Source organism: Mobula birostris, chromosome 8, assembly GCF_030028105.1.
Source record: "Mobula birostris isolate sMobBir1 chromosome 8, sMobBir1.hap1, whole genome shotgun sequence".
In the NCBI taxonomy this organism is placed as follows: domain Eukaryota; kingdom Metazoa; phylum Chordata; class Chondrichthyes; order Myliobatiformes; family Myliobatidae; genus Mobula; species Mobula birostris.
Window position 1 is genome coordinate 62,910,294 of NC_092377.1, and position 23,857 is coordinate 62,934,150.

Below are 23,857 nucleotides of genomic sequence, written 5' to 3' on the forward strand. Positions count from 1 at the left end.
TCTTTTGTTCAAAAGTTAAGCAGAAACACACTTTGGACCACAAAACCATCAGATAGTGGTTAGTTAGGAATATCCTGGAAGCCCTGCAGGCAAAGATGCACGGAGTAAGAAGATTGAACATCATATGGCAGAATACCTCATCGCCATATATGACAAACAAGCACTTGATTGTCTGTAAGAAATACCCTCCATGTCAGATCCTCCTGCACAATGAATTGTACTACCACTATACACTGTCTTCAGATGGCTGTAATGCAGATAAAATGATGCCCCTCCGAACTCGTTTCTGCATACCTTGACACGGTTTTATCCCCCCTTGTTCAATCTCTTCCTACCTATGTTCGTGACACTTCTCATGCTCTTAAACTTTTCAATGATTTTAGGTGTAGCCATGGGCACCCATATGGGTCCTAGCTATGCCTGCCTTTTTGTTGGCTTTGTGGAACAATCTATGTTCCAAACCTATCCTGGTATCTGTCCCCCACTTTTCCTTCACTACATCGACGACTGCATTGGCGCTGCTTCCTGCAATCATGCTGAGCTCGTTGACTTCATTAACTTTGCCTCCAACTTTCACCCTGCCCTCAAGTTTACCTGGTCCATTTCCAACACCTCCCTTCCCTTTCTAGATCTTTCTTTCACCATCTCTAGAGACAGCTTACCTACTGATGTCTACTATAAGCCTACTGACTCTCACAGCTATCTGGACTATTCTTCTTCTCACTCTGTCTCTTGCAAAAATGCCATCCCCTTCTTGCAATTCCTCCGTCTCCGCCACATCTGCTCTCAGGATGAGGCTTTTCATTCCAGGACGAGGGAGATGTCCTCCTTTTTTAAAGAAAGGGGCTCCCCTTCCTCCACCGACAACTCTGCTCTCAAACGCATCTCCCCCATTTCACACACATCTGCTCTCACTCCATCCTCTCGCCACCCCACTAGGAATAGGGTTCCCCTGGTCCTCACCTACCACCCCACCAGCCTCCGGGTCCAACATATTATTCTCCGTAGCTTCCGCCACCTCCAATGGGATCCCACCACTAAGCACATCTTTCCCTCCCCCCCCCCTGCTTTCCGCAGGGATCGCTCCCTATGCGACTCCCTTGTCTATTTGTCCCCCCCATCCCTCCCCACTGATCTCCCTCCTGGCACTTATCCTTATAAGTGGAACAAGTGCTACATATGCCCTTACACTTCCTCCCTTACCACCATTCAGGGCCCCAGGCAGTCCTTCCAGGTGAGACGACACTTCACCTGTGAGTCAGCTGGGGTGATATACTGCATCCGGTGCTCCCGATGTGGCCTTCTATATATTGGCGAGACCTGACGCAGACTGGGAGATTGTTATGCTGAACACCTATGCTCTGTCCGTCAGAGAAAGCAGGATCTCCCAGTGGCCACACATTTTAATTCCACGTCCCATTCCCATTCTGATATGTCTATCCATGGCCTCCTCGACAGTAAAGATGAAGCCACACTCAGGTTGGAGGAACAACACCTTATATTCCGTCTAGGTAGCCTCCAACCTGATGGCATGAACATTGACTTCTCAAACTTCTGCACCTCACCTCCCCCTCGTACCCCATCCGTTATTTATTTATATGCATTCTTTCTTTCTCTCTCTCTCTCCTTTTTCTCCCTCTGTCCCTCTGACTATACCCCTTGCCCTTCCTCTGGGTTTTTTCCCCACTCCCCCTTTTCCTTCTCCCTGGGCCTCTTGTCCCATGATCCTCTCATATCCCCTTTGCCAATCACCTGTCCAGCTCTTGGCTCCATCCCTCCCCCTCCTGTGTTCTCCTATCATTTTGGATCTCCCCCTCCCCCTCCCACTTTCAAACCTCTTACTAGCTCTTCCTTCAGTTAGTCCTGACGAAGGGTCTTGGCCTGAAACGTCAACTGCACCTCTTCCTAGAGATGCTACCTATACTTGGGAAGTAGTTATTTATTATTAAGATACAGAGTGGAATAGGCCCTTCCAGCCCGCAACTCTGGATTTAACCCTGGCTTATTCACGGGACAATTTACAATGACCAATTAACCTACCAACAGATACATCTTTGGACGATGGGAGGATACTGAAGCAACTGGGGAAAAACCATGGGGAGAACATAGAGGCTCCTTACAGACAGCAGAGGGAATTGGAATTGGAATTGAGCCCAAGTCACGGGTACTGTAAAGCATTGATCAGTATGGCTTTATTGATCAAAAGTAGTCAGTATGGCTTTATTAGTAGGGACATCCTATCAGATTACTTTTATAGAAACTTTTGAAGAGGTAACAGTTTATTAATAACTTCAAAGAGTACAAAGAAACAAAGGACGCAAACAACTTACAAAGATACGAGGGGATATTGATAAGTTCGTGGCCTAAGGTAGAAGGAGTCAATTTTAGAAAACCTAGCATATTTATTTTTGAACATAGTCCCCTTCTACATTTACACACTTAGTCCAGCGGTTGTGGAGCATACGAATCTTGGACCTCCAGAAAGTGTCCACAGCAGGGGTGATTGATAAGTTTGTGGCCTAAGGAAGAAGGAGATGAGTTATACAGCTCTCATTACATACACATGCAGCTGAACTCTTTGCATGATTATGCAGAAAGTTTGAAGGTAATAACTCATCGCCTTGTACCTTAGGCCACAAACTTATCAATCACCCCTGCTGTGGACCACTTTCTGGAGGCCCAAGATGCCGACTTCTACAAGGAAGGGATCCGTATGCTCCACGACCGCTGGACTAAGTGTGTAAATGTAGAAGGGGACTATGTTGGGAAAAAAATGTGCTAGGTTTTCTAAAATTGACTCCTTCTACCTTAGGCCACAAACTTATCAATCACCTCTCGTATATCGATAGGTGAATGGGAAAATATTATGGAGAATGGAGTGAAATGTGGGAAGGGTGAAATTAATTCTGTAAAGAAGAACAGTATAAAACTTAAATAGAGTAAAACTGCGGAAAGCTGCAGCAGAATGGGAATTTGGAGTCTCGTGCACAAAACATGGAAAGGCATTGTAGAAATAGAGCAAACAGGAAAGGCTAATAGAATGCTGGCACTCTTCCAAGGGGCTGGAGTATTAAAGTAGGGAAGTCATCCTGCAGCTGTACAAGGTACCAATGAGACCACAGCTATAGTGCTGTGAATAGTTTTGGTCTCACTAGTTAAGGAAATTTCTTTGGAGGTATTTCAGAAAGGTTCAATAAGATGATCCTGGATTTGGAAGGATTATCCCAAGCGGAATAGTTAAACAGGCCGCAAGTCTTGTCATTGAAGTTTGGAAAAATGAGAGATGACTTTACTGAAACATTAAAAAATTTTTGGAGGCTAGTTGCAGTAAACGCTGAGTAAATGTTTCTTCTCATGGGAGAATCCAGGATCAAGCAGCATGTTTTTACCATAAAGAGGAACCCAATTAAAACTGAAATGAAAAAGGAATTTTTCTCTCAGAGGGTTGTGAATCTTTAGAACTACTTGTCACAGAGAGCTGTGCACATTTAATGCATATTTAAAGCTGAGGCTGATAAATTTCAATTCAGTAAGGATATCGAGGGTTACAGAGAATGGGCTAGAAAGAGTACTGAAGCATTTTTGGATCAGCCATGATCCCAACAAATTGCAGAACAGCTCAAAGGACTAAATAACCACTCTATTTCCTCCATCTTATAATTTAAAACCCATTAAATTTATATGATAAAGTACTGGATTTTTGGTTTACGTTCTTCATACACCCACAGCAGAACACACAAAAGATTCCAATATTTGCAGTGAAGCACAGGATTATCATTCCTGTTTGATCGACCAGTAGATAACATCTGTAACAACAGCTTCTTTGTGATTTAAGGGAAATCTCTCCTTTTATACTCCAGATTTAATCCAAGCCTAATCATGGGGCAATTTACAATGACCAATTAACCTGCTAACCAGTACGTCTTTGGACTGTGGGAGGAAGCTAAAACACCCAGAAGTCACAGGGAGAAATGTACAAACTCCTTACAGGCAACAGCTGGAATTGAACTCAGGTCACCCGTATTGTTAAACTCAAAGCTTTACAAATCCTTTTAACAATGTGTGAATACGGGTGATGGCCACTTAATATGTTCCCTGTTCTCATCATGAAGTTTTCAATGAGCACCTATTAATATGAACGTTGCATCTATTGCCTTCCTCTGTATAGTGGCAATGGGACAGAATATGAATGTCCCACACCCAATGATTGATTTTAATAGCTTGAAAGTTGAAGTTGAAATGTTAACAGATTTTATTTCTTGAAGACTGGTTCTCATTGTAATTAATATCTGCTATTCAAAATTTCCCGTCCTGATGAAGGGTCTTGGCTCAAAACGTCGACTATACTCTTTTCCATAGATGCTGCCTGGCCTGCTGAGTTCCTCCAGCATTTTGTGTGTGCTGCTTGGATTTCCAGCATCTGCAGATTTTTTCTTGTTTCTAAATAATAACTAGTCACTATGTTCAAATTGTCTTTGTATCTTTCAACAATCAATTTAAGCCTGTCCTCTGTTTTCCAATCCTTTAACCAATGGGTATTTTAATGTGTAGAATCGTAATGACATTGGACCCTATGATCATCATGTCAGCATTGATGAATATGTGGGATCAGTGATAGGCTGAATGGTAAAGTGCATTGAGGACAAACCAGGTATCTTGGCTGACTGCAGAGGTTTGTGTATTGCTTAGGGATCAGGACACTGCAGCCGTGTTCGCCCATGCTATCAGGAAGACAAAGTGACAGAAAATCCACAGGCACCTTTGTGACACCAGGGACATGGGGTGCATGTGGCAAAGTATACAAACCATAAACAATTAGAAGTCCACCCAATGCAATAGACACAAAATAGAGGAGGGACTCAGCAGGCCAGGCAGCATCTATGGAAAAGAGTAAACAGTTGATGTTTCGCCAAGACCCTTCTTCAGGACTGCAAAGGAAGGGGTGAAGTCAAAGTAAGAAGGTGGGGAAAGGGGAGGAAGAAGTACAAGGTGGCAGGTAATAGGTGAAACTGGGAAAGGGGAGAGGGTGAAGTAAAAAGCTGGGAAGTTGATTGATGAAAGAGGTAAAGGCCTGGAGGAAGGGGAATCTGATAGGAGAGGATAGAAGACCATGGAAGAAAGGGAAGGAGAAGAAACGCCAGAGGGAAATGAAGGATGGGTAAGGAGATGTGAGAGAGGGAAACAGGAATAAGGAATGGTGAATAGTGGGGGGGCAATTACTGGAAGTTTGAGAACTAAATATTCATGCCATCAGGTTGGAGGCTACCCAGACAGAATACAAGTTGTTGCTCCTCCAACAGGAGTGTGGCCTCATTGGGGCAGTAGAGGAGGCCATGTACTGATATATTGGAAAGGGTGCGGGAATGGGAAGTAGAATTGAAGTGGTTGGCTACAGGGAGATCCCTATTTTTCATGCAGACAGAACATAGGTGCTTGGTGAAACGGTCTCCAAATCTATGTGGGTCTCACTGATATAAAGGAGGCCACACTGGAAGCATCAGATACAGTAAGTGACCCCAGCAGACTTGCAGGTGAAGTGTTGCTTCACCTGGAAGGACTGTTAGGGGCCCTGAATGGTAGTGAGGGAAGAGGGCAGGTGTAACTCTTGTTCTGCAAATATAAGTGCCAGGAGGAGGATCAGTGGGGAGGGACAAGTGGACAAGGGAATCGCGTAGGGAGCTATCCCTGCGGAAAGTGGGGGGGGAGGGGAGGAGGGGAATGATGTGCACAGTGGTGGGATCCTGTTGGAAATAGCAGGAGTTATGGAGAATTATGTGCTGGATGTGGAGGTTAGTGGGGTGGTAGGTGAGGACAAGAGGAACCCTATCCCTGTTGTGGCAGCAGGAGGATGAGGTGAGGGCAGACATATGCAAAATGGAAGAAATGCAGGTGAGGGCAGCATTGGTGGTGGAGGATGGGAAGTCCTTTCTTTGAAGGAGGTCATCTCATTAGTTCTGGAATGAAAAGCCTCATCCTGAGAGCAGGTGCAGTAGAGATGGAGGAACTGAGAAACGGGGATGGCATTTTTACAAGTGACAGGGTAGGAAGAGGTATACTCCAGGTAGCTGTGTGAGAATCAGTGGGATTCTAAAAAAAAACACTTATTTACTATATTCCCAACTGTTGTCACATGAACAAACTCAAACAAAACCGAGCTACCTCCAAGTGACAGGCAACTAATTATTCAGTTAGCCTTTGATGCCAATTTGCCCTGGGCATATCAATTTTCAACCCACAAAATTATTGCTGCTCTGTTTTTCTCCCATCAATTCTTACTTATTCCTTTCTAAAACTGCTATTCTTTAAATATTCCCCCATTAACACTTATCCCATGTCATTTCTGAGAATCAAATTTGGTGCCACCCCACTTCCTCATTGGACCACAAGAATAACAATCATGAAAGTCTCTGGAAAAGATACTGCTTTGCTCTTCACATTATTAATTATCCCAGACTACATTAGGATAGCTAAAATCTCCCATCACAACATGAGCTCTTGTACAACTTTAATGTTTGCAGATGACACTAAAATAAATAGTATAGTGAACAGTGAAGCAGTCAAAAATTACAGGGAGATCTTGATCAGCCAAGTAAGGGCGCTGAGGATTGGTAAATGGAGTTTAAATCAGGTAATTGCAAAGTTTTGCATTTTGGAGAGTCAAATCAAGGTAAGACATTCACAGTGAACAGTATGGCCCTGGGGAGTGTTGTAAAACAGAGGGACCTTGGATTTCATAATTAACTTAGAGTCACAGGTACTCAGGGTGGTGAAAAAGGCTTTGAAGATTCTTCAGAGAGGGGAATTCCTATAGAAGGTGGAATGTATTGGTTTGCTTCTACAAGACACTGGTGAGGTCGCATTTGAAGTAATGTGTTCAGTTTTGATCACCCTACTGTCAGAAAGCTATTACTAAACTGGAAATAGTGCAGAAAAGATTGGCAAGGATGTTGCCAGGACTTGAGAGATTGGGTTATAGTAAGCAGTTGGATAGAATAGGGCTTCTTTCCTTGGAGTGCAGGAGGTGATCTTGTGGAAGTATAGAAAATCATTGGGGGGGGGGGCGCATAGATAGAGTGAATGTACTCTTGTCTTTTTCCCAGATTTGGGAAATCAAGAAGTAGGGTTCTTGGCATCGGTTTAAAGTGAGAAGGAATCTTTTTGTTTTACACAGGGTGTAGTATGTATGTGGAATGAGTTACCAGAGGAAGTACCTGAGCTTTTAAAAGACAGCTACACAGGTACATGGATAGGAAAAGTTTAGAAGGTTAGCTAAATGCTGGCAAATGGGATGAGTTTAGATGTGTATCTTAGTCAGCATTGACCAGTTGGACTTAAGGGTCACATACAAAACACTGGAGGAACTCAGCAGGCCAGGCAGCATCTATGGAAAAAAGTACAGTCAATGTTTCGGGCCGAGACCCTTTGTCAGGACTGCAAAAAAAAAAGATGAGTAGATTTAAAAGGTGGGGATGGGGACAGAGAAACACAAGTTGATAGGTGAAACTGGGAGGGGGAGGGATGAAGTAAGGACCTACGAAGTTGATTGATGAAAGAGATACAGGGATGAAGAAAGGGGAGTCTGATAGAGAACAGAAAGCCATGGAAGAAAGAAAATGGGGGAGGAGTATCAGAGTGAGGTGATGGGCAGGCAAAGAGATAGGGTGAGATAGGGAAAAGTGGATGGGGAATGATGAAGGGGGGTGGCCATTACCAGAAGTTCGAGATATCGATGTTCATGCATCAGATTGGAGGCTACCCAGATGGAATATAAAGGTGGAGTTCCTCCAACCTGACTGTGGCTTCATCACGACAGTAGACGAGATCATGGATTAGCATATCAGAATGGGAATGGGAAGTAGACTTAAGGGCCTGTTTCTGTAATGTATCACTCTAAATATACAGTATATATTTTTGTCTTCAATGGAGCAAAACTGATGTTAAGACTCATAATGAAACATCAGGACAGATCACAAAAAAGTTTGTCATGGAGTATCTTCAACATATAGAGGTTTACAGAGGAAGTTCTAGAACTTATGGAGACTGGAGAGGGCAGGATTGTCAATAGCAGAACAATTAAATTTAGAAATGGTCAAGAGACCAGAATTTGAGAGAAACAGGCTTCCAAGAGGTTGTTGGAAATTTAGAGTTTGGGAGGACTGAGGGAATAGGAAAATTTGAATAGGAAGATGAGAATTTCAAAATCAAGTCTTTGTTACAAGATAGGTATCTCTGGAAATCAATGCAAGATGATAAAGATACCTTCAATTTCAACTGCTGCAGGTTGAGGAATTGGCCAAAATATTTAGAAAACAGCCAAAGATATTGCTAGTGCAAATACCTAAGCCAGGTAATATTCAGTATAAATATTATTCCAAACAAACACTAGAATGTAATTGCCGGCATCTAAATCAGCTACAAAAAGTACAGCTAGCATTAACATCAGTTGGATTTCTGCTGTATATTTGAGAATCACCAGACAAATTTGCAAACCTGATTAAAAGGCCTTTAGTTCAGTAATAAAAATATAAAGTAACTTGTCATTAATTCTATAATTTGCCAGTCTATGATCATATTATATTATAATAGTACCCAGTAGCAATGAAACGTAATTGTCATTCAGAAAAATCTCAATTAATGCAGTTAATCATTGATATATACTTCAAACTTCCTGCCACTTTACAGTCACTGAACTTCACATTCTGTCTTGATTTTCTTCTGCAACCCTTGACTCCTCATCTTCATTATTATCTTCAAAGTCAAGTCCATAATCTTCCTCTTGAGAACTAGAGGAACAATTTTAACACAGTCAATAGCCTCCACTGTTTCAGTCATAGTCCTACAACCTTTTCAAATGAACAAACCTGATCTAGTGTTCCAAAACAATAATTGCACAAAATATTTCAGCTGTGTATGATACAGATAATTTATTTCTCACCTGAGATCACATTTCTGTTACCAAAAGTGATCTTTTGGATTCCAAAGATTATTTAATTTCATTTATTTAGTCCATAACAAATATTTTGACTCTCTTAGTCGAGAGTAAATAGATCATATCACTTTATTCAGACAATGTGTATGGTTGACAAAGCTTAAAATACTTTGCAATATAGGCAGTTTAACAGCAGTAACTCCCATATATTGAAATTAAATAAAAGATTTCAAAGTTAAATCCACAGTGTTCACTAAATATCAACAAAGTTTTAAATGCTGTTTAATTCAGTGTTCTTTTGTGTATTAAGAAAAATAACTCTTTTCAAAACTAGACTTGCTTTTTAGGATAGGGTAGGATTTTAATTATGCTACATTTTAATTTACCAACAATTTGAACACTCTCCTTATTTCAAAGTTTCTTTACAAATTTGTTTTTTAAAGCCTGGAATCCCAGTTTAACAATTAGTATTTAATAAACTAAGATTACAAATTATTCAAACACAATAAGAAATACTAGAAAATTGAAAACCTCCAAAATGTAAAAACTACACCTATTGTTTAAACTGAAGTTACCTTTCTTCTTTTATACAGTTGTTGTCTTCATTTTTCACAGACTCTCGATTATTTGAATGCAAAGCTAAATGACCTCGCTGGAAAACAAAATCTTTCTTCAATCCTCGTTCTTTTTGTGCTGCAGTATATTTCTCTGCTGATCTTCTAGCATTTATCTGTATATAACAGTTAGCAGCTTCAATTTTAGTTTATAAACATTATTAAACTGTCTGTTACAAATTCACACCAGTGATTATAGCTGTAGCTAGAATAAAATACATATTTTGAGATATCAAAATATCTCATTTGTTGTTTTGTACACCTAAATGTAATCAGATACTACTGTAGATTAAAGACATATGAGTTGTTGATGTATTTTCTGTTCATTTCAAGAGACACTGCTCAGATAATGTTAACTTTTTAATATTAAATTCTAATTAGTCATAATGCTTAGCAGACAAAATGTTTTGAAAAAAGATCTGCAATTTTAAAAATGACATATACATTTTATGCACCTTTCAATAAAAAAGTATTGCATATTTAACCCAAAGAAACAGTGGTTTTAATCTTCAGGACTTCTTGTTAATGTAGAAGTTCCAAAATGAAAATGAATATGGCATTGGATCCAAATTTCCATGAATTTCAATGAAGGCTGCAATTATCATGGAAGAGAAAGGCAAATTCACTTAAATAAAAGGAATGTAGTTCAAGGTTTTAATTATTTGTATACTTTTAGGTTTTTTCAGTAATTTAGAAATAAATATCTATTACATTTTACTAGTTTTTAACCCTTCAATATGCCCCCATACCCCGCCAAATTATTTCTAAAATATTGAACAATTCTACTGCTGATTAAGCTGAAGATGAGCTTTGCTCCTTCTCAAAGTTTTTATAAGCCTTCACCTTTGGGAACCCACTAGTCCTGCAGCTGCTCAAGTTAAGCCAGCAGAGTCTGGAACACCTTGGGCTTGCACCCCAGTGTCAACAGGATCCAGTTCAACATGACTCATGAGTCGGGTTAGTAGGTTATGCTTTCAAAATATGCAGGATTCGAAAAAAATTAACCGGATAAAATATTAAAGTGTGTGAAGTGTAACAGTAAAGCAACTCAAAATATTTTAAGAGCATACCTGTGTCAGCACCTTTTGGAGCAAAGGCCTTGTGTTTTCTCTTTCCTTCATCTCTTTAAACTCTAAAAGATAGCATTTTGTCTGTTTTCTTTCACGATTTCTGGTAAAACACAATGGAGGCAAAACTGTAAAATGCAAAATTGGATGCAGTTCATTCTGAATACAGTGTTGCAGCTTCAGTTATAAATGGCTGATAAAGAAAAAGAACAAAGTTCATCTTCTGACACGGCACTGGAGGTTAACCTAGAAGAGGTAGATCGGGGGCATCGTAGAGGCAATCGCAAGGGATAATTGACAAAAATCAGGGAGATGGTTGGGCGATCTCGCATTAGATTCATGGTCCTTCTGTGTGACTTCAAATGCATACATCACCACTTACCTCATCTATTGCTTAATTCATTATATCCTGCTACATATTCAGCAACGGTCCCCATCAGTCAGAATTTGCCTTCAATGTTATTATATTTTACTTCACCCTTAAACACTTAGCATTATTGAAAAGTAAGAAGAAAGTGAATATGAAGGAATGGTGTCCTGTGTCCTGTAAATCAATGATTTAGAAATAAAGGACATAAATGTTACATGCACTTGAAATTACAGTGGGGTGGATTCAAGGACAGCACAGGTGCCAACGTGCCAGTTGTCAGAAATTCCCATTAGTTCTGCTGCAGAAACTCATATGAGAAAATTCAATGCCAGACTACAGAAGATCAGTGAGAGTGCATATCTAAATACTTGGTATATTGGAAATCCTGCTTTTCAACTTGGAATGGGCAGTCTCCATAAGTATATCTGTGGTGCAAATCATGATACCAAACTTCTCAGAATTGTTGGCACTACACTCATTCAGACAGTGGTTCATCAACCTCCTGACCTGCACCTTGCAGACAATTGAAAGGCCCTGAGGTGTCAAGAGTTGAGTCCTACCGAGCACTTATTTCATGACCTGTTCTTATAGTCATGGTATATATGGCCTGTCCAGTCGACTTTCTAGCCAATGGTTACTCATAAGATATTGATAGTGAGGGATCTGATCACATAATTGAAATGTCAAGAGTTGGAGGTTGGATGTTCTCCTGTCAGAGATGATCACTGCCTAAGGCTTCTGTGGCACAAATGTTATTTGCCACTTAACCATTCCCTCAATACCTTCTTCAAAGAGAGAGACCCTTCTGACAGCCCTTTTCTTTCTCATCTTGTTTTATTATTTTGAGCTAATACATAACTGGTCCTATTAGAGAGGGGGCAACATTGGACAGGATAGGTGCTGGAGTGTCAATGGAAAAGCCACTTGGAAGTAGTAAGTTTCATGCCACAAGTATCAAGGTAGTTATGAGACAGGATAAAGATGGACTTGAAATTAAGGATTTGAACTGATGAAATGCCAATTTCAATATCATAAGACAGGACATTGTTAAAACAGACATCCTAGAAATGTTCAAGATCCTAACCTCTGCAGTATTTTCTGTCTCCAACAAATGGGGGTCATTTAAAAGTGCAACAGTGAGAGTTCAGGGCTAGCGTACTATATTTCCCTAACAATGAAAAGTAAGGAAAACAAGTCCAAGAAACCATGGATGTCAAAAGATACTGAAGACTGGATAAAGAAAATGGAAGCTATTACATGTATATTGAACTGAAAAAGGAGGCCGGACAGCAGTACATAAAGTTTGGAGTTTTAAAAAAGATGCTATGAGGGAAAAGTGGGGGGAGGCATGAAAAATTACTAACAAACAAAATCAAGAAAATTCCCCAATACATTTTTTTAGCATGTCACCAAATTTGCTGGCCAAAAGTGAACTGCCAGATGACTGAAAGACTGCCTGTAATATAACTTTGATCAAGAAAAGCATAAAGTATAAGCCAGGGTATTATAAGCTAGAGTGTGTAATGTCAGTGAAGTTTTTGAAAAAAAATATTGGTTCAGGATCAATTTACACTTTTGAAAGACATGGATATTCAGATATTCAGAGTAGAATTGTTAAGAGAAGATACTATTTGATCAATTTGATTTTTTTCAAAGATTGATATTGATATGGTCAGTGAAGTTACTGGAGTCAACATGAACTTCAAAAAGACTGCAGATTCTAGAATATGGGCAAACAATCTGTTAGAGAAGCATAATGGGTCATGCAGCATCTGTGCAAGAAAAGGTATTATCCATGCTTTGGGTCCCAATCCTACATCAGCTCTGAGAACAGAGAGCAGACAAAGCCAGTATAAAGCTATGAGTCCACTCCACAAAAAATAGCTTAAAATAGCTTTGCTTTCTTGTAAGTTTTTCACTAAAACAGCTAAATTCAGAAAATAGGTATGGATCATCTGATTTAACATGTCATTGATTACACTTATCACACCAAAGATATAATTCTTACCCAATAGCTTTTTTCTTCTTTGATTCTTCCGTGCTTCTTATAATTTCCAAATCCAAAGATCCTGATGGAGTTGAATTTACACTGCTGTGTGATTTTGACTGCTTGCTGCTTGACATAAAAGGCCAGTGCACCCCTTTCAACTCAGTTTCATCTTCTATTGTACCATCCGTAAACTTTCCATTAGAAAAAACATGCAAAGTATGCATTTGGAAGGGTTCACATATAGTTGTCAATTTCATCTTGCTTTTCATGAGCTGTCTCTGAGCTTTTCTGTGCAACATCTCAAAATCTGGAACTTTGGCATTAATCTTGGGTTTGAATTTCGGTTCCTTATCTGGCTCACAACACACCCTTTTTCTTCTTTTACAGGTGGCATTACTAAGCATGCTCTTTGGAAGGGATGCACTATTTAACAATCCTTGAGCTCTCACCTTCATCCTTATTGCTCTGTAGAGCTCTTGCTCTTTAATCCTGTCAATGACCTTCTGATCATGAAGATACTTGGGGACAGGTTTTGCTTTAAATGTTGTTCTTTTCTTTACTAAAAGATCAAGATCCTTTATTTGCATTTTTCTAACTTCTTTCTTTTTTTCCTCCCTTTCAATAAAAGTAAATGGTTTCTGTATTGCCAGTAGAATCTCTTTGCTCCTTGCCTTAACAAATTTCCTTCTTTCCTCATTCCTTTCCATTATTTCTTCCATTAGTGGGATATAGGTGTGGGCTGGTACAGGATTTGCATGAAAAATTTTCTGGCATTCTGCTTCTTCTTCTAATTGTTTGCTTAGCATATAATTCTCTACTTCAATTTCAGATCTTGATCGATTTTTTTGCTGCTTCTTTTCAACTTCTCTGATGGTCATTTGGAAGGGCTGTGGTATTGTTATCTTTGGGGACCAGTGTTTTTGCTCCTTTTTAACTATTTTTGCTTTCTGCAAATTTGAACTTCCAAGTCTCTGGGGTTTATCACACAAGGTATACATCTCCACAGAAAACCCATCCCACATTCTCTGAATTTGATTCCTTCCATGGGATGTGAAATTTTCCACACATACTTCCTGACCATCAGTGGATGAGTCAGATAGGCTTAAGGATGCAGTACTCTTCACCTCAACCTCCAAGGTTGAATAAGAAAGATGAGCATCTTTTTTTTTATCTGTAGTCAGTTTGCAAGTTGAACTATAAAAATGTACACAAACAGTTTGTTTTATTTAATAATATAGTAAATACTTTTTAAAAACAACTTGCATTACATATTCTTGTAAGAGAATATCTCAATGCAAGTACTCAGAAGCGGATAATACAGAAAATAGGATAATAGGATAACGAAGGCTGTGATATTGTAGAGCATTCCAAGATGAGGCTAAAAAGTAAGTTGAATCTACACTTAACTCTGGTGCTTTTGGACAGTAAAACCAGTTATGTTAGACTATTGTTTATTAATTATAGCTCTGACTTCAGTACTATAATTGCTAGCAAACTCATCCCATAACTCCCAAAAAAACATACAAAATGCTGGAGGAATTCAGCAAGCCCATCATCTATGGAAAAGAGTACAGTTGACGTTTTAGGCTGAGACCCTTCAGCAGGACATTTTGTACTCTTTTCCATCGATGCTGGCTGGCCTGCTGAGTTCCTTCAGCACTTTGTGTGTGTTGCTTGGATTTCCAGCATCTGCAGATTTTCTCTTGTCCATAACTCCTAAATGTCAACTTCTCTCTTTGTAAATTCCCTCTTTCCTGACAAACAGACCACAGCCAGTAAGACCATGAGACATAGGAGCAGAATTAGGCCATTCAGCCCATTGAATCTGCTCTGCCATTCCATCATGGCTGATCCCAGATCCCACTCAACCCCATACACCTGCCTTCTCACCATATCCTTTGATGCCCTGACCAATCAGGGAACTATCAACTTTTGCCTTAAACATTCCCACAGATTTGGCCTCCACCACAGTCTGGCAGAGCATTCCACAGATTCACTACTCTCTGGTTAAAAAAAATTTCTCCTTACCTCTGTTCTAAAAGGTTGTGCTCTCTAGTTCTGGATACCCCCACAACAGGAAACATCCTCTCTATGTCCACCCTATCTAGTCCTTTCAACATTTGGTAAGCATAGGCAGCAAAAGCTCTGTCATAATTATTCTCAAAATTAGCACCCCACAAGGCTGTGTCCTCATCCCCTACACTATTCCTTGTAAACTCACAAATGTGTGACCAGATTCTGCTCTAACTCCACGTACATGTTCGTAGTAGATACCACCGTAGTGTGTCATGACAACAACCTTTCCCTTGATGTCAGCAAAACAAAAGAGCTGGTTATTGACTTCAGGAAGGGGGGGGGAATGCACATGGTCCTGTTTACATCAATAGTGCTGAAATCAAGAGGTTTGAGAGTTTCAAGTTCCTAGGATTAATCATCACTTATAGCCTGTCCAAGTTTCAGTGGACTTCTATATTGTGAGCAATCGCTTGTTTGGCTGAGGCGGCATGAAGTTTAAAGAGAGCTCAGGGCCTTTCGGGACTTTCCAGAGGGCTTCAATCATAGCAATCTATTAGCCACCTAGCCAAAGCCAATAAAAGTAACAAAGTTTAAGCAGAAATGACCATTGTGTGACTTGACAGTGTTAGAGCAGTCAGGCTTTGGCTCAAGAGGCTTGGGCGAGAAGAGTCAAAGGCCAAGGTAAGTTTCTGGTGAGTTTTTATCTTTCTTTGTCTGTTAGTACACAGCTAGTGCATTGAGAATTGATCCAGGGTTAGTGGTATGTTCTTCACGTGAGATGTGGGGACTCTGGGAGACCTCCAGTTTCCCCGATAACTGCAGCTGGATGAACCTTCAGTTCATACGAGAGAATGAAGAAGTGAATGATAGGTACAATAAAAAGGTAGTCACTCCCAAGTGGTAGAAGCAACTTTTCGGGAGAGGGAAAGGGAATAGGCAGCCAGTGCAGAGTACCCTTTTGGCCACTCCCCTCAATAATACCGCTTTGGATACTGTTGGGGAGGAATCACCTACTGGGGGAAGCCTCAGCGACCGGTTCTCTGGCACTGAGCCTGGCTCTGTGGCTCAGAAGGGAAGCGGGGAAGAAGAGGACTGCAGTAGTGATAGGGGATTCCATACTTAGAGGAGCAGACAGGAGATTCTATGGATAAGAAAGACAGCTGGATGTTATGTTGCCTTCCAGCTGCCAAGGTTAGGGATTTCTTAGATCAGGTTGATAGCATTCTAAAGGAGGAGGGTGAACAGCTGGAAATCGTGATACATATTGGTAACAACAACATAGGTAGGAAAAGGAATGAAGTTCTGAACAGAGAATTTAGGGAGCTAAGTAGAAATCTGAAAAGTAGGACCTCAATGGTAGTAATCTCTTGATTACTGCCTGTACCATACGCCATTGAGGGTGAGGATAAGATGATCTGGCAGATGAACATGTGGAATTGGTATGGGGCAGGGTTTCAGATTTCTGGATCATTGGGATTTCTCCTGGGGAAGGTATGACCTGTACAAAAAGGACAGGTTACCTTAACCCTGTGGGCCAATTTACTAGTTTTTGGGAAGGGTTTAAACTAATTTGGCAGGAGGGTGGGAACCAGAGTGATAGGATTGAGGACGGGCCAGTTGGTATACAAATCAATGCAGTATTTAGTGAGACTGAGGGGAAGGGAAGGCAGATAATTGGGCAAAACTGCAGGCAGAGGGATGAGTTGAAGTGTAATATGGGAGCAAAATCGAAAAGGGTGATGAATACAGGAATGAAGATGCCATATTTGAATGCACGCAGTGTACGGAATAAAGTAAATGATCTTGTGGCGCAGTCAGAGATTGGCAAGCATAACGTTGTGGGTATCACTGAGTCGTGGCTGAAAGGAGATCATAGTTGGGAGCTTAGCAGCCAACAATACATAATATATCAAAAAGACAGGCAGGTAGTTGGGGGATGGGGTGGCTCTGTTGGTAAAAAAAAAATGAAATCAAATTCTTGGAAAGAAGTGATGTAGGATCAGAAGATGTAGAGTCGTGTGGGTAGTGTTAAGAAATTGCAAGGGTAAGAAGACCTGATGGGGGTTATATACAGGCCCTCAAATGGTAGCCAGGATGTGGGGTACAAATTACAATAGGAGATAGAAAAGGCATTAAAAAGAGCAATGTTTCAATAGTCATGGGGAATTTCAATATGCAGGTAGATTGGGAAAATCAGGTTGGTGCTAGATCCCAAGACAGGGAATTTGTAGAATGCCTATGAGATGGCTTTTTAGAGCAGCTTGTGGTTGAGCCCACTAGGGGAAAGGCAATTCTGTACTGGGTGTTGTGTAATGAACCATATTTGATTAGGGAACTTAAAAAAAGGGAAATCTTAAGGGGCAATGATCATACGATAGAATTCACCATGCAGTTTGAGAGGAAAAAGCTAAAATCAAATGCATTAATATTACAGTGAAATAAAGGGAATTACAGAAGTAGGAGGAGAGCTGGCCAAAGTTGATTGGAAGGGGACTTTAGTGGGAATGATGGCAGAACAGCAATGGCTGGGAGCAATTCAGAAAGTGCAAGATCCATCCCAAAGAAGTATTCTATGAGGAAACCATGGCTGACAAGGGAAGTCAAAGACAGCATAAAAACACAAGGGAGGGAATATAATACAGCAAAAATTAGTGGGAAGTTAGAGGATTGAGAAGCTTTTAAAAACCAACTGAAGGCAACTAAAAAAGCAAATTGGACAGAAAAGATGAAATTAAAGTAAGCTAGCCAATAATATAAAAGAGGATAGCAAAAGTTTTTCTCAGTTATATAAAGAATAAAAGAGAGGCAAGAGTGGATATCAGCCTGCTGGAAACAAAAACGCTAGAGAGGTAGTAATTGGGGACAAAGAAATGCAGAAAAACTTAATAAATATTTTACTTAAGCACTCACTGTGGATGACACCAGCAGTATGCCAGAAATTCAAGAGTCAAAGGGTAGAAGTGAATGTAGTTGCTATTACTAAGGAGAAGTTGGTTAGGAAGCTGAAAGGTCTGAAGGTAGATAAGTCGCCTGGACCAGCTGGGCTACTCTCCAGGGTTCTGAAGGAGGTAGCTGAAGAGATTATGGTGGCATTAATAATGATCCTTAAAGAATCACTAGATTGTGGAATGATTCCTGAGGACAGGAAAATTGCAAATGTTACTCCACTCTTTAAGTTAAGAAGGGGTAAAAGAAAGGAAACATAAGCCAGTTAGCCTGATTTCAGTAGTTGGGAAGAGGCCGGAATCCATTATGAAGGATGAGGTTTTGGGGCACTTGAAGGTACATACATGATAAAATAGGTCAGAGTCTGCATGGTTTCCTTAAGGGGAACTCTTCCTTGACAAATCTGTTTGAAATTTTTGAGGAAATAACAGGCAGGGTAGACAAAGGACTAAAAAAACTTGTTTTTTAGATAAAAACATAAAAATTGAGAGAAAAATTGAAAGCTTCAAAAAGATTGGAAAACAGGAGCAACTATGTAGATGTCACATATCATTGTAATTTCTTCTTATTGAGAAAAAGCATTATTGGATCTCAAATTAAAATGCTTCAGTGACAATGCCACATTTAAGATTCAGCTCTTGAAAGGAAACATCAGATGAAAGGAAGAATAAGAGAAAGAAATACAACAGGGAAGTGTTTATAAAAACAAAATTCTGTGCCATCCTTTTCTTAAAGATGACCCTTGTTCAACTGAAGAATTGTAAATCTGCTGGAAGTCAGTTTTCTGGTAGCTATTGTGGCTTTGCAGCAGTAGGCTGGATCCAGGATCTTGTGTTAATAAGGATACTGAAGATGGGAACAAGTTATTTGTCAAACTGACCAATAAAAAGCTGATGTCAGAATGCCAATGGCAATAAGTTGAGAGTTTAAGAAAGTGCTGTTAAAAAAGTTGCTAATAATTGTTCTTAGTATGGTAGAATAGATAAATGAAAGGAGCTGCCAGGTTCTGTAGAGTCAAAAGATCTTAAAAAATGATCAGAGATATTCCCATCCAGAAAAGAGAGTAACATATCAGCAAGAAAGCGATTCAGCAGAAAATATTGCAGAAAGAAGACTAGAAAAGAAACATAAATAACATTGACTCGAAAAGTGCTGGCAAACCAGAAGTGGGAGGATAAATTGTAATTATCTAGTTCTGGAAACAAAAATTTTAAGAGTTCTGTTTGTTGAGTCTTGCAACAGATACTGATATTCAGTTCAAAACAATATTGATTTAACAATTTATAGTATTCATTTTGTTGCTTCCTCAAGCGTAGGAGTATGCAGTTAATTTTCCTCTGTATTTAGGTAGACCACAAAATCAATTTAGTTTTCGTGTGAACATACTATATTTAGTGATCATCGTGCCTACCTGTAACACAATGGGGTTCCACGGAGATCGTCTGAATCAATGATATCATTTCTGACATGAAGTTTATTCCTGTACAATTTCTCTAGCTTTGCCATAGTATGAATATAAGCATTTTTTAGTTTCTCTATTTTCTTATAGTAGTCTTCATTGGACTTGCCATACAAATCACTGGAGGTTAAGGAACCTTCAGTGTCTACTTGCTCTTCTGGATCAAAATTATTTTCATTCTTAAAAACAGAAAATCAATGTTTCCCTGTTAGTTAAGATTTGCTTATGTCATTTCAACAAATACAATACTGTACTGCTACTACTGTAATATTGTTAAGGTGAGCAGAGTCAATGGTACATTTAAAATAATAAGCAGAAACATAGAATAAAATCAAAACAGAAAGTTAGCCAAACAAACCATGAAAACCAATGAATTACAAAACTTAAAATCTGGTGACTATTAATTTTCTTCTGCAAAAAATTGTATCAGTCATTCTCAAATTAGTTAAATAACTTAGTATTAAAACATTATAAGCTGAAGGAAGAATATAGATTTGAATAAATAAGTCAGATCCATTTGTTGGTGGCACTGCTGACTGCGCTGAAACCTAGGTGAGTTGGTAAATTGCTCAGGTCCTACTCTGGAGAAAAAATTCTAGCCTAACACACTAGTGCAGTATTACTGGAGTGTAGTAATATTGGAGATAAACCAAGGCCCGTGTGCCCTCTCTACTGGATGCAAAAGACCCCAAGACGCTGCATGAAAAAGAACAGGGGAGTTAGCTGCAGCATCTTGAACAATCTTTAAATAATTATCACCAAAATTAATGTGCCTGGAAGTTACTATGTTGCTCGTGATCCTTGCTATACATAATCGGCTGCTTGGTAGTACAACAGCAACTACACTTTAAAAAATACATTAATAGTCATTTTGAATGTCCTGAGAATCTGAAGGGTAACATGTAAATTGGTTTAATATTGACACATGTATCAAGATACAGTGAAAAACTTTGTTTTGCATGCCGTCCATAAAGATCATTTCATCACATTGGTACATTGAGGTAGTACAAGGGAAAACATTCACAGAATGCAGAATAAAGTGTTACAGTTACACAGAAAGTGCAGAAAAGGCAGACAATAATGTACAAGGCCTTAATGAAGTAGATTGTGAGGTAAGTTTCATGGCATCAAAATGAATAAACTAAAGAATTTTTTCCCCCCCCAGAGAGTAGTAGGTGTCCGGAACATGCTGTCAGATGTAGTGGTGGAGGCAATACAAGTGTTGTTTAAGGAACTTCTGGTGAATAGGTGCGTGAATATGTAGGAGAATGTGTGCATATGGATCCTTAGAAAGCAGAAGGGATTGGTTTAATTTGGCATCATGTTTGGTGCAGGCATCATGAGCTCAAGTGCCTGTCCCCTGTGCTATACTGTTCTATATTGTATATTTTTTTGGAGAAATTTGGCCTGTTCCCTAAAACCCTCACTAATTTTTATAGATGCACCGTAGAAAACATTCTGCTAGGGTGTATCACAACCTGGTATGGAAGTTGTCCTGTCCAAGACCAAAAGAAGCTGCAGAAGATTGTGAACATGGAGCAGCACATCACACAAACCAATCTTCCATCCATGGACCCACTTTACACCACACGCTGTCGGAGCAGTGCTGCCAGGATAATCAAGGACACGACCCACCCAGCCAACACACTTTTGGTCCCTCTTCCCTCCGGGAGAAGGTTCAGGAGCTTGAAGACTCGTACGGCCAGATTTGGGAACAGCTTCTTTCCAACTGTGATAAGACTGCTGAACGGATCCTGATCCGGATCTGGGCCGTACCCTCCAAATATCCGGACCTGCCTCTCGGTATTTTTGCACTACCTTACTTCCCACTTTTCTATTTTCTATTTATGATTTATAATTTAAATTTTTAATATTTACTCATTTTAACTATTTTTAATATTTTTGATATTTAATATTTGTAATCCAGGGAGTGTGAAGCACAGAATCAAATATCGCTGTGATGATTGTACGTTCTAGTACCAATTGTTTGGCGACAATAAAGTATAAAGTATAACAACGTATAATATATCATGCTCTCTTTCCACTCACACAGTTCTGAATACAGGAAATACAGAGTTGAATTTCAAACTGCAAGATTTAAGACCTTTCATCAGAATCAGTTCAACCTACTTAACTTTTCTGGTCACCAAATTACAGGAAAAATTGAGATTGCGTGCAAACCAATTTCCCTTAACATTTGGGTAAAATAAAAATAACAGGATGCATAAAGCCCAAGGATCTGTTGAAAAATCTTTTCATTCTTAAGATGGTGTGCGTATGGAACACATTATCTGAGAGAAAGGGCGAATTAGAACCACTTTTGAACAATTTTAAAATTGGGATTTTAAAAGGTTGGTACAGACTATGTAGCTCTCTTTCAACTGACAGTCACTATTGGCCAAATGGCCTCCTGATGTGTCTTAAATTTCTTTGACTCTATGGAGCTGGATAGTTAAATAATTGTTTTCATTGCTCTGGCTTCCATTCGCATAAACAAATCGCTGATTAGTGCTTATTAAAAAGGCAAGCAATCTTTTCTAAGATTATGCCAAGAATAAGTATCTAGCAATTGTAAATAAAATTAAATTTAAATAATTAGACAGGCTGAAATAAATGGGAGTAACTAAATAAGCAGAAACCGCAGAGCATCATTTATCTATTCCAAAACAAGATCAGTTAAAGTAACAGTATAATGATTAATAACGACTGTTTAAAAAGTAATAATCTAGTTGTAGTCAGAGTTACTCACACTTCCCTTGTCCTCAATACCATGGCTAAATTAATTCTATCCATTCCAAGACAGGAATATTTAATTATATCTCAGTTTCACTCAACTTTAGACCTTTTTGTTTTGAGTTTGAACAATGTGCAGAAAATCTGAATCTTTTCATTTCAACATCAATACTGATAATGACTAGTTTCTATGACTGTTAAATAATCTTCATTTAAGCAGTGATGCTTCACTCCCCCCTCCCCGCCCCAATTATTTCAACGCCTTTTATTCACGCTTTGAAACGGAGAATAAAACTATGCTGGTGTGAATCCTCACATCTGGCGACCCTGCGATCTCTGTTTTGGAGACTAATGTCATAATCTCTTTCAAGAGGGTAAACCCTACAAGGAGACAGGCTCCAACGATGTACCTGGCAGGGTACTAATAATCTATGCAGACTAACTACCGGAGTGTTCACTGACATCTTCAACCTCTGACTGTTGCAGTCGAATATTTCCACCTGCTCAACAGGGGAGGTATCATACCGGTGTCCAAGAAGAGCAGGGTGAGCTGCCTCAATGACTTTGCCCGGAAGCACTCCCATCTGCTGTAATGAAACGCTTTGAGAGGTTCGTCATGGTTGGAACTGATTCCTGCCTGAACAAGGACATGGACCTGCTGCATTTAGCCTATCGCCACAAGAAGTCTACAGCAGATGCAATCTTATTTGCTCGTCACTGGGCTTTGGAGCGCCAAGACAGCAGGACAAGAAGTCAGGCTGCTTTTTATCGTTTACAGATGGTCATCCAACACTGCTTCTTTATTGTAACGTATAGTCAAATCTTATCAAAACACCTTTGATTTAAACGGTAGCTGACAAATCTAAACTTAAAGAACAACATCCAAATCGGACGTTTATATTTGAGAGGAAAGGCCTGTTTGAAAACAGTTGTGCTGTTAGCAGTCCACGTATCCGCCGATAAAGCGACGGCGTTGCTTCCCCCCCCCCCCCCCCCCCATGGCCACACAGGACGCCAAGGCCCTCATACTCGCTTCCCCACCTTTACTTTACTAGCGGATTTCAGACACAAAGTAATTCCTGGATCCAGGGCTTGCTCTCTCTCGTACAAGGCAGTGAATTCTCCGCTCTGCCGGTCAATGGGAGAGGTGAGAGCCGGGACTCGATAGGGACTGGAGCTGCTCATCGCCGCCAGCGACCGGTGCTTGGCAACCGGCTACGCGGCAGGCGGGGCGTCAGGCACGCCAGAAGGTAGGTCAGATCGCGGTTGTTCCGCCTTCCCGAAGCGTCTTTTTTCATTTATTTGTGTGTGGTTTCAGGTCTTCTCCAAGTTCAGGGATGCTCAGCAGGTCAGGCAATATTAGAGGACAGAGAAACACTTTTCAGTTGTGTGACCTTGGGAGTAAAACCAGACTAGGTAAATAGGGACGAGTGTTGTAGAAAAGAGACAAGTACACATTTATAGACACGAGAAAGTCAGCAGATGCCGGAAACCCAAAGCAAAACAACACAAAACGCTGAGGAACTCAGGAGGTCAGACAGCATCCATGGAAAAGAGTAAACAGTCAACATTTTGGGCCGAGACCCTTCTTCAGGGCTGAGAAGGAGGGGGGAAGATACCAGATTTAAAAAAAATAGGGGTTGGGGAGAAAGGCGGGCTGGAAGCTAATGGGAAAATAATGGGCAATAATGGGCAGGCGAGAAGAAATAAAAGGTTAGAATGGGGAATAGAGG

General features: G+C 40.0%; 1 protein-coding gene across 1 annotated transcript; it reads right to left on the reverse strand.

Annotated features, from left to right (window-relative positions):
- On the reverse strand, positions 1–23,310 carry fam161a (FAM161 centrosomal protein A). The gene is made up of 7 exons (XM_072265302.1): positions 23,166–23,310; positions 19,344–19,570; positions 12,989–14,164; positions 10,614–10,713; positions 9,505–9,659; positions 8,659–8,783; positions 1–83 (listed from the first exon to the last, which is right to left on the reverse strand). Exons 1-6 carry the CDS (start codon positions 23,307–23,309, stop codon positions 8,693–8,695), a joined length of 1,893 nt encoding a protein of 630 aa, XP_072121403.1. The 5' UTR covers position 23,310; the 3' UTR covers positions 1–83; positions 8,659–8,692.
- Between the last annotated feature and the right edge of the window lie 547 nt (positions 23,311–23,857).